Source organism: Dendrobates tinctorius, unplaced genomic scaffold (assembly GCF_039654945.1).
Source record: "Dendrobates tinctorius isolate UK_male_01 unplaced genomic scaffold, ASM3965494v1 ptg000008l, whole genome shotgun sequence".
NCBI lineage: Eukaryota > Metazoa > Chordata > Amphibia > Anura > Dendrobatidae > Dendrobates > Dendrobates tinctorius.
Window position 1 is genome coordinate 50,657,812 of NW_027361676.1, and position 11,370 is coordinate 50,669,181.

At 37.3% G+C, this 11,370-nt stretch overlaps 1 protein-coding gene across 1 annotated transcript; it reads right to left on the reverse strand.

The window, feature by feature from the left end:
* Positions 1–2,191: 2,191 nt before the first annotated feature.
* HAND2 (heart and neural crest derivatives expressed 2) lies at positions 2,192–6,002 on the reverse strand. Its single transcript, XM_073576025.1, has 2 exons — positions 5,070–6,002; positions 2,192–2,853 (listed from the first exon to the last, which is right to left on the reverse strand). The coding sequence occupies exons 1-2, from the start codon at positions 5,601–5,603 to the stop codon at positions 2,755–2,757; spliced, it is 633 nt and encodes a 210-aa protein (XP_073432126.1). The 5' UTR covers positions 5,604–6,002; the 3' UTR covers positions 2,192–2,754.
* Between the last annotated feature and the right edge of the window lie 5,368 nt (positions 6,003–11,370).

The window sequence follows — 11,370 nt, forward strand, 5'->3', positions numbered from 1 at the left end:
ATCCATCTATCTATCCCAGAAAGACAAAGGTAGAGATAGCTACATAAATCTATGGATACATATATAGACATATCTATCATGCTTGAATTAAAATAAACTAGGAGGCTTTGCCCTATGTATATTCCTTGCCATATCTGTCTGTGTGACAGTATTATTCCTTTTGAGGACCCAATGTCATAACCTACAAATGGATGTGAGAATGTGAAGAGAAACAACACTTGTAGCCTAGAAGCAAGTGTATGTGTGCACAGCAGTCCGGAGCCCCTGACCCCTGACAGCAAAGGGCAGTGCCCCCTGGAGGAGTTGTTGTAACCCCGCACCCTGCACATGTGGCCCTGGGGCCCCTCTTATCTCTGCATAGCTTACTGCAAATCTACACACGAGCTGCTAAAGGAGAAACCAAGAAACCAAGGCAATCTCCTGTCCAGAGAAACACAATGTCTATAGTAGACGTGTATGTCTCTGCACACACACAGTATAGATATACATTGTGTTCCCATGTGTATGTAGGATATTGCACAAGGTAGGATTTGTGTGCAGATTTCTGTCTGGGCAGCGTTACAGAGCAGTTACCCATTTGCTTGAAGTTTATGTGTAGCTACATGAATATCATTATTTTTGCCTTTAAACCTATGCAGTGTACATGTAATATATGAATATCCACAAATATATAATGATATAATTAAACATATGATATAATGATATTAAAATATACCAGTGGGCATTTCATTTATACCGCTACATATAAATGTTTACAGGTTACCATACATGGCTACATTATATCATTATTATATAAAAAATTCAAAGCTGCATTTTCATATATGTAATGTGTGTGGTGTGTGCAGTTACCTGAACATGAATATTTACACAAATACACGTATTATATCTACAGCTACTTAAATATGAATATTTGCACATATAAATGAGTTATATGTACAACCACATGAACATGGATATTTTGGATCTACAGCTGCATGTGCATATATATATATATATATATATATAACAGAGATAGAGTATATATTATATATATAACAGAGATAGAGTGTATATTATATATATATAACAGAGATAGAGTATATATTACATTATAGCAGAGATTGAGTATATATTATGTCTAACAGAGATAGAGTATATATATTATACATATATATATATCTAACAGATATAGAGTGTATATTATATATATAACAGAGATATAGTATATATTATATCTAACAGAGATAGAGTATATATATTATACATATATATATATATCTAACAGAGATAGAGTATATATTTTATATATATAACACAGATAGAGTATATATATATATATATATATAACAGTGATAGAGTATATATTATATATAGCAGAGATAGAGTATATATTATATATAACAGAGATAGAGTATATATATTATATATAACAGAGATAGAGTATATATATTATATATATATAACACAGATAGAGTATATGTTATATATAACACAGATAGAGTATATATTATATATATAACAGAGATAGAGAATATATTATATATAACAGAGCTAGAGTATATATTATATATATAACAGAGACAGAGTATATGTTATATATAACAGAGATGGAGTATATATTATATATAACAGAGATAGAGTATATATTATATATATAACAGAGACAGAGTATATGTTATATATAACAGAGATGGAGTATATATTATATATAACAGAGCTAGAGTATATATTATATATATAACAGAGATAGAGTATATGTTATATATAACAGAGATGGAGTATATATTATATATATATAACACAGATAGAGAATATAATATATATTATATATAACAGAGATAGAGTATATATTACATATATAACAGAGATAGAGTATATATTATATATATATAACACAGATAGAGAATATAATATATATATGACAGAGATAGAGTATATATTATATATATAACAGAGATAGAGTAGATGTATTAAATATACGGCTCAAAAAAATAAAGGGAACACAAACAGCCTGTTGCAAATGGACTAGTGTTCCCTTTATTTTTTGAGCAGTAGATATATATACCTATCAGAGACAGAGAGACTTGTAAATATTGTCTTGTACACCAGATGTGCAGCCACATCTCCTTGTGGATACTGGCCCACATGCAGAGCACTGGCCTATATGTTCCCATTGTTGAGGACACGGATTAATGAACAGAACATATACAAAAAAGACACTCAGTGGTTTATTGATCACTTACAACGTTTTACACCTTCAAATATTAATTATACTCCACATTTCGGGACAGAAGTGCACAATGACAGATAGCTGAGACACCTTCAAATGTTACACAAGCACAAGGACAACATCAACAAGAACAACAACTCTGACAACCACGTTCCAAGATAGTGTTCCCTGTTGTCAGAGGGCCCACGGCACACACTGCCCTGCAGCCAGGCGCAGACACGGAGGCTATACCCACGGAAGAGAGCCCATCCTGCTGGTAGATGCCTCACCTGTGTGACCCCGTGGGGCAAGTACACGTCACAGACACACACACATCGGAGAGCTGGCCGGGGAGTCAGGGGGTCTCTGTCCATAGTGTCATCCATGACCTACAGGGCCCCTGCTAGTACCAACCTGGAGATTACTCCTCTTCATGTCATGGAATGCTTCTCGGCACAGATCCACAATGAGGAGGGGAGGGGGATTGCACATAAATAAACTGGACCATTCCATACATAGTTTATTGTCTATTGTATAGAGTCTTCCTAGTCCTGCAGTTCTTAGGATCATTGCTTAAGTTCCAGGGCCCAAACATGCTGGGGCCAGCCAGTCCTTCCTTTAGTTTTCTTATCGTTGCTACTAACTGTGTTTTTCAAGAGTTCATTCTGTTTTGAGAAAAGGCAAAAAAAACATGAAAAAAAAAACAATAAAAAAAAAAACAAATCAGAAATTTAATTATAAAAAATAAATAACTATAAAAATAAAATGTCTAATTCACAGAAAGTGATATAGTATAATATTATGTATCTGCAGGAAGTTATTTTGGACAAACATTAAAGTATATATTTCTGCACTGGCCTCATCTGGGTCATGTGTCAATATTAAACTGGATTACAAACTAGCTAAAATATAATCAGAAAAGGAAATAATAATAATAATTGTTATAGTCACAAAGATTTGTATTAAAAAAACTATTTGCAGAGATACTATTATATAGCCATCTATCTCTATTGTTCCCATATATGACTTTAATGACATAACTAATTGTGTTAAAAATAATTTTAATTTATGTGGGAAAAACAATGATGTAACCAGATATTGGGTCTGGAGCCACAAAGTTTAATATATTTAAATATCCAGAAATCAATTTGCCAGGAGTGAGGAGGCTCAGCTCTCATATCCCTGGATGATGGATGACAGCAGCACACAATGCTAAACATTACATCCTCAGATGTGTTGGGACATAAATCTATAGACTTCACTAATAAACACGTCCAGACGGGCTGGGTATAATATTTGTAGAACTAAACTGTAATTATAGTAAATTTTCTTTACATTTTCCCTAAGCAAAATATTTCACTGCTGGAATCACCAGAACTAAGGAGTGCTAATCTCTGCTGTAATTATTTATTTGATCTGAATCTATAAATTAGTATTTTTTTAGGTATAGTTTAGTTTTAGTATTATTCATATTACTCCTAGTTTCTCAATGATTAGTGTGAAATATATTTACCGTCCCCCATTATTATTTCCCATATAGAACTACTTTATGTTTGTGTATTTCGTGTTTAGAAATGTGCATGTCGCTGCATTACTTGTGTCACTCTATATTGGGGAGTAGTAGGAAATGTATTATTGATTATTGTTGCTATCATTGAATAAATTAATTGAAATAGTTTCCCACAATTGTAACCAATTTCACTATTTTATCATTTATCTGTCTGCAAATAATACCATTAAATTGAACCAGAATTATATATAGTTTATTTGATCTGATAATTAGGAAATTCAAACGGACGCATGTATCCATCATATATCTATCTATCTATCTATCTACCTATTTATCTTTCTTTCTATCAATCTATCTATCTAGATAAAGGTCCACAATTCCTAGGACCGAAACGTTGCTGTATGGGCAACTAGCCTGATGGGCTAATAAATAGCACTTTATCTGGAATCTCTTTGGTGTGCTGCTTTCATCTTGAGGACTATCTATCTATACATCTATCTATCTTTTTTTTCTATCTATCTATCCATCTATACATCTATTATCTATCTATCTATCTATGCATCTATACATCTATCTATTATCTATCTATACATCTATTATCTGTCTATCTATACATCTGTTTATCTTTCTATTATCTATCGATCTATTTATCTATTATTTATATCTATATATCTAATTTATTTCTTATTTTCTATCTATCTATCATCTATCTACCCATCCATCTATCTATCTATCTATCTATCTGATATCTATCTATCTATTATCTATCTATACATCTAATCTATATATCTATCTATCTATGTACAAAAACAAAAATCAAATAGCAGCACCAAAAAGGCACATAGGGTGCAATAGATCCTTCCAGGTATGTACCAAACCTCATACTATTCTAATCCAAAAAAGTGAAGGCAGCACTCCAGAGAGAAAAATTACAATTGTGGCTTATTGGCCCTTGTGCGACGTTTCGGTCCCAAGTGTCTGCTTGAGAAAGGTCCACACTTGGCACCGAAACGTCACACATGGGTCTATCTATATACATATATCATTTATCTCTCTTTTTCTCTCTATCGATGTAATCTCTCTATTTCTCTATCTAATATCTCTATCTGTCTCAATCTAATATCTCTCTATATATATCTATATATAGATTTTTATGAATATATATATAATCTCTCTGTCTCTTTATGTCTCTCTCTATCTCTATCTAATATCTCTATCTGTCTCAATCTAATCTCTCTCTCTATATATAGATTTTTATGTATATATATATATATATATAAAATCTCTCTCTCTTTATGTCTCTCTCTCTCTCCATCCATCGCACTATATTCCACATCTAGGCTCCCAGCCCTTGTGTGGCTCTGTACTGACCAGCTCCTTCTTCCGTTTCTCCTCTTTGACATCTGTCTTCTTGATCTCCGCCTTGAAGGCCTCGGTCTCCCCGTTCTGGTCGTCCTTGGCCAGCAGGTCCATGAGGTAGGCGATGTAGCTGGTGGCCAGGCGCAGGGTCTTGATCTTGGAGAGCTTGGTGTCGGCGGGCACGTTGGGGATGCACTCCCGCAGCTCGGCGAAGGCGCTGTTGATGCTCTGAGTCCTGCGCCTCTCCTTACGGTTTGCAGTGCCCCTCCGTTTCACAGGCCGTTGCATTAAACCTCCGGCCCCGCTTCCCGGGACACCCCCGTAATGGGAGTGGTCCAGACCAGCCGCACCATTGGCGTACTCCGGACTATAGGACGGTGCCATACTGTAGTCGGGGGGAGACATTTCGGGGTGACTGATAAGCCAGCCATGGAAGTAAGGGTTGTCTTCATGGCAGCGACTGGCGGCGGCAGCTGCGGCGGCGGCAAAGGGGTAACCGTCATGGTGCACCACGGGGTGGTGGGGGAAGCCTCCGACCAGGCTCATGGCCGCTGGCTCCGTCTTTCCTCAGGGGCTCTATGGGTAGACGGCTAGCTCCGGCGCCCCATACATCAGGAAGCCCCAGCCTCTGCAGGAACAATGCACAATACTGGGGGAACACGATAAGCACACGACCCTCATTCAAGTATTACAGGGCATGGGGGGCGTCCTGGGCGCAGTCTCCACGCTACTCACAGCAGGGCTCGTCCATAGTCCCCCATGGGATGTGGCAGGCTTCTCACTGGGAGCTGGCAGCCATGTCCTGTCTCACAGCAGCAGAAGACCCTCAATCCAGAGCCAGGACCCCCAGACCCCAGGGCAGCTCACTGACCCCTCCAGAGCTCCTCGGTGCACCCCATAGCTCTGCATGCAGGGAGGACTCCGCACTGGCACTACATCCATGGAGGATCTCCATGTACAGCTACATCTTTAGGGAAGCTGGGGTTAATATATGTCGTCAGAGGCCATTCCAGCCAATCACAGAGGAGACAGGGAGGGCTCCCTCATATGCAGCAAGGAGCCTTTTTGATGTTCCCTGTGCTAATTGAGAGGCTGCTCTCCCCGGATTGGCTGTCCAGGCATAACTCTAATATCATTACAGCCAGAAAAACCCTCCATGGCACAGAGGTTAATGCAGCACATGCTCTACCCTGCCCCATCACATACTGTAGGGGTAGATAGTGTATACAGTGCTCCACTAAAGGTACAGTATGCTCTATGCTGGGAGTGGGGGAGAATGGCTGCATGGCATGCACTGGGTCAGGGCAATGTGGCTGGATTCTAGAAATGAGGAGGACAGATGGATCTATGTAACAAAGTACTGTTATTACTAAAGTAGTGATTGTTCTGTAAGCTTTCCTATATGCAGCATGGACCATAGTGACTGAGAAACCGCAGCGGCTTTCATAGTCTATTTGTATTGCATACTGCTAATATATATATATATATATATATATATATATATATATATATATATTGCTCAAAAAAATAAAGGGAACACTATTCGATTTGCAACAGGCTGTTTGTGTTCCCTTTATTTTTTTGAGCAATATATATATGTGTATATGTGTGTGTGTATATATATGTATATATATATTAATCCATGAATTTATGCATATATGTATATATATATTAATATATATGTGTTGGTATGCACATCACATATGTCATATACACTGATGTAAATATCAAACATGTAGAATGAACTGAGTGCTGCATATGGTTTATTAAGACTCTTAGAAAATTCATTATACCTCCCGTATCTCAATCAATTTACTATCAATAATCTATCTATCTATCTATCTATCTATCTATCTATCTGTCTCTTTCTCGCTTACTTTCTTTCTTTCTTGGCTAGTTGCAAAATAATGAAAGGTCCTGTAGCTATCTTATATATTTTATGAAATGACATACACGGGATAATATGAGACGAAGGGAAGTAGAATAACATTGCATCTCTCACAATACATTTGCGGTTATTATGCATGACATTTCTTCAATAGATAGCTGACATAAAAAAGTATACATGATCATAAAGATATCACAATATATATTACAAGAGAAGAAAATGACAATTGCATTGTTATAAGACCCACTATTTATTAACCCTAGATTAAAAGGTTGGAATATCTATCTATTATCTATCTATCTATCTATCTATCTATCTATCTATCTATTATCTATCTATCTATCTATCTATCTATCTATTATCTATCTATCTATCTATTATCTATGTATCTAGAGTAAATAAAAAGTAGATAACAAAGATGATAGCTAATAGATATAATAGATATAGATATGTAGATAGATCGATAGTATAGATAGCCTGATAAATAGATATATAGATAGATGATAAATAGATAGATTCGTGACTGTATACAGTGATGTAATCATGTGCTGCCAATACTACAATGACTTCTTACCAGACTTTGGCTTAGTCCTCAGGTGCAGGAAAGCTGTGACAAGGGTGGCAGCAGAATGAGTGCTTGTAATCTTCGCTGAAGGATGTAATTCCTGGTTCTTTGCTGGATGAGGCCAAGCTTTTACTCTCCAATAAACCACAAAGTCCAGATAATATCTGCTGCTAGGAGAGAAGTGAAAACAGCCACCGCCACTAACCAGCCATAAGCCAGTGGATAATGGCCCCTCTCCACTAGCCCCAGTATAACTGTAATGTCATCAGTATTATATGTTCTATACGGTTTACACCATATAATGCTGCACTTACCTTGTGATGGAAGGTGATTAGGAAGCGAAGAGCAGATGTAACTAATGTAACATATTATCTATCCATCTCTCTATTATCTATCTATCTATCTATCTATCTATCTATCTATCTATCTATCTATCTATCTATCTATCGTGTACCCAGTATTCGCAGTTTATAGTTCTGGATATTCCACATTACGAGCATGCATTTTCCTGGAGGCATTAGGTGTCACAAATATCTACATGTCTATATCAGATGATAACATTTTCTTTTAGATGATAGTTTAGAAATTGAGATATTTGTGATAATGCAACCAGGTTGTCAATCAGTCTGATAGATGTGTCACTTTGTAGTTTGCGTCTTGTACTTCAAGGACATATATTTGTCTCAGGAAACGTCCAACTGATGTATATATATATACCTCTTAGTGCAAGGACACACCGGTGTCAATTCCACGATTGGAAATCAGAGATCAGAACATACCTGACGCCTGGAGCGAGAATAATCGTCAGCTCCACCAGTCTCCGACCTGTCCCAGATCTGAGGCGGAGGCCGGGTGTCCTCTGTAGCCCACAGATTTCTCTCTCACACGTCCTGTCCCGTATAGTCTCCGTCCGACGTCTCCTGAAGCTCTGCTATAATCCCACACTTCATCTCCTGCCTGTATCTCATGATGCCGTGTATTCCTAACACAAGGACAGCAGAGCTCAGCTGGATTATGTGGGCTGCAGATGTGCACATGAGTTTCTATCCATCTGATATAAGTAACACATGGAATATTGGTCAGTGACTCTGCCAGGTTAGAGACTTTAAAATCAAGATAACAAAACTGCAAACAGCACAGTATGTACTACTAGTATTCCACCATTACTAATATTACTGCCATGTTTTCCAGTTGTTCTTGATGGGAACAATTGCAATACAGTCAATAAATCCATGGAATATAAAATATTCATGAGATGAGGCAGCACACCAAGATAGTGTACAGGAGGGATTACTTTATTTCTAGACCTATAAATAAAATAAACACTTGTACTTTATCTATCTATCTATCTATCTATCTATCTATCTATCTATCTATCATCTATCTATTATCTATCTAGTTTAAAAATACATGATGTCTATGCAGATTTCTAAATGTTAATGTATGAATAGGTTCAAATGCAATTGCGTTTTTTTCTTAGTTTTAATGTGTATTTTATTTATATAATGTTTTATTGTGTATTCCATGATATATTTATGTTACTATCTTTTTTTTTTTGTTGCAAATGCATAATCTTAATAAAGATTATTATAGTTTACTGTGTTAATAAATTGTTTCTATATTAACTTTGGCTTTTGTTTAGTTTTCATGTCTATCTCTCTGTGCTGCTGTGTTCTCTTGTTGCATATTGTGCAGTTATGGCAGCTTACACCTATTCACACTAAGCTGCTTGTCTAGGGAGGTGCGTATCTATCATCTGTCTATCTATTGAAGAAAAAGGCAGCACTCCAAAAATTCCAAAAGAATTACTCTATTTATTGACACCAAGTCATAATGGCGACGTTTCGTTCCAAATGTGGAACTTTCTCAAGCTAGAAAGTTCCGCATTTGGAACGAAACGTTGCCATTATGACTTGGTGTCAATTAATCACAGTAATTCTTATGGAATTTTTCTTAATTGGATGTATTCAAGGTTTGGTAATTCCTGCAAGGCCCTGCACCCCCATGTCCTTTAGCTGTCTTGTGCTGCATCAGATTTTCTTAAAAATATCTATCTATCTATCTATCTATCTATCTATCTATCTATCTATCTATCTATCCATCTATCTCTCTATCATCTGTCTATCTATTATCTATGATCTATCCATCTCTCTATTATCTATCTATCTATCTATCTATCTATCTATCTATCTATCTATCTATCTATCTATCTATCTATCTATCTATCCCTTATCGTCTACTTGAGAAAAATCCTCATATGAAACAAAACGTCGCCACTATGGGCCATTAAATATTTTTTTCTATTTTGCTACATTGGTGTACTTCTTCAGTATATATTGTAGGCCTGGTGATACCTGAGAGGCTCTGCGCTTTCATTGCTGGTGCTCCACCTATATATCTATGCATCTAGCATTTATTTATGGTAAAAATACATGCTGTTACTACAGATAAGTATATGTTAATGTATGAATGAGTTCAACTGTAACAGTGCTTTTTCTTAGGTGTAATATGTATTTTACTTATAGAAATATCTATCTTTCTATCTATCTTTTTTTTACAAATGCATGATGTTAATAAAGATTTGATGTATTAACAAATTGTTTCTATATTAACAATGGGTTTTGTTTAGTTTCAATGTCTACTAATTATCTATCTATTCATCGATTGATCTATCTCTGTCAATATTCATCCCTCCCTCCCTCCCTCCCTCCATCCATCTATCCATCCATCTCTCCATCCATCCCTACCTCCATCCATCACTCCCTCCCTCCCTCCCTCCATCCATCCATCCATCCATCCATCACTCCATCACTCCCTCCCTCCCTCCATCCATCTATCCATCCATCCATCCATCTATCCATCCCTTCCTCCATCCATCACTCCCTCCCTCCATCCATCCATCCCTCCATCCATCCATCCCTCCATCCCTTCCTCCATCCATCCATCTATCCCTCCCTCCCTCCATCCATCCCTCCATCCATCCATCCCTCTCTTTCTCTACCTGTGTAGTCAGTGCTTTCCTCCAGGTATTAGATGTGATCATGGCATTATTATGTGATTTTAGATAAAGCCTTGTCTTGCTATCTTTGAGCACAATGACTTGATGCCATTTTGGCCTGACGCCTCCTAGTATGTGGGATTGCTTCTACAATTCCCTGGATTTGCCTTTTTTCGGGGGACACAAATAATAGAATCCGACAGTGGGGATGGCTGTGGTGACACATGGTAACATAGGGCAGCGCTCAGTATTTTTAGCAGTAGGACCTGGGGTAAATGTATGGAGGATAATTGACCTGGCTGAGTGAGGTCCTCGTGGTAATTTAGATACGCGGAGTCTCCAGTTAATGACATCTAATCAGCCCACAGGTCATTTGGTCACTCTCCTGTTACCAGGCCTCCTGCACCCTCTGATCTCCTTTCAAGCTGCATTTCAGCCCCACAAATAAAGTTAGACAGGGCTAAGTCCCCCTGTGCAGGGGGTAGAGGGGATCCAGCTCCAGAGCTACATGGTACAAATGACCAAATATTTGACAAAATACATGTTATCTCTGTGTACTAAACAGCCACTTCTGGGGATTGTTACCTGCCAGGCAGAGCCATAAAGCAGCCGAGGACAGGGCTGCAGCACAAGCAGGGCACAGGCAAGATACTGATAGGACAGAGGAGCAGTTCTCAGCTTTTGGCATCGGATCCATCATCATTTCTGTTTACATATTTTTTTTTCCAGTTTATAGAGTTGTTCTGCCAATAAAAGAAATAAAGTTGCACATCTATAACTGCATGTGGGCAATTCAGAGAAATTGGTGCTTTCAACAGAGGTTTGGTGTGATGAAGACATTATCTAAAATGTTAAATCGGGG

Excerpts from the sequence above, each read along its gene's own strand:
- HAND2 (XM_073576025.1), bottom strand. The coding sequence starts at position 5,603 with ATGAGCCTGGTCGGAGGCTTCCCCCACCACCCCGTGGTGCACCATGAC. Across the intron at positions 2,854-5,069 it reads AGAAACGGAAGAAGGAGCTG|AATGAACTCTTGAAAAACAC; the intron begins GTCAGTACAGAG and ends TTCTCAAAACAG.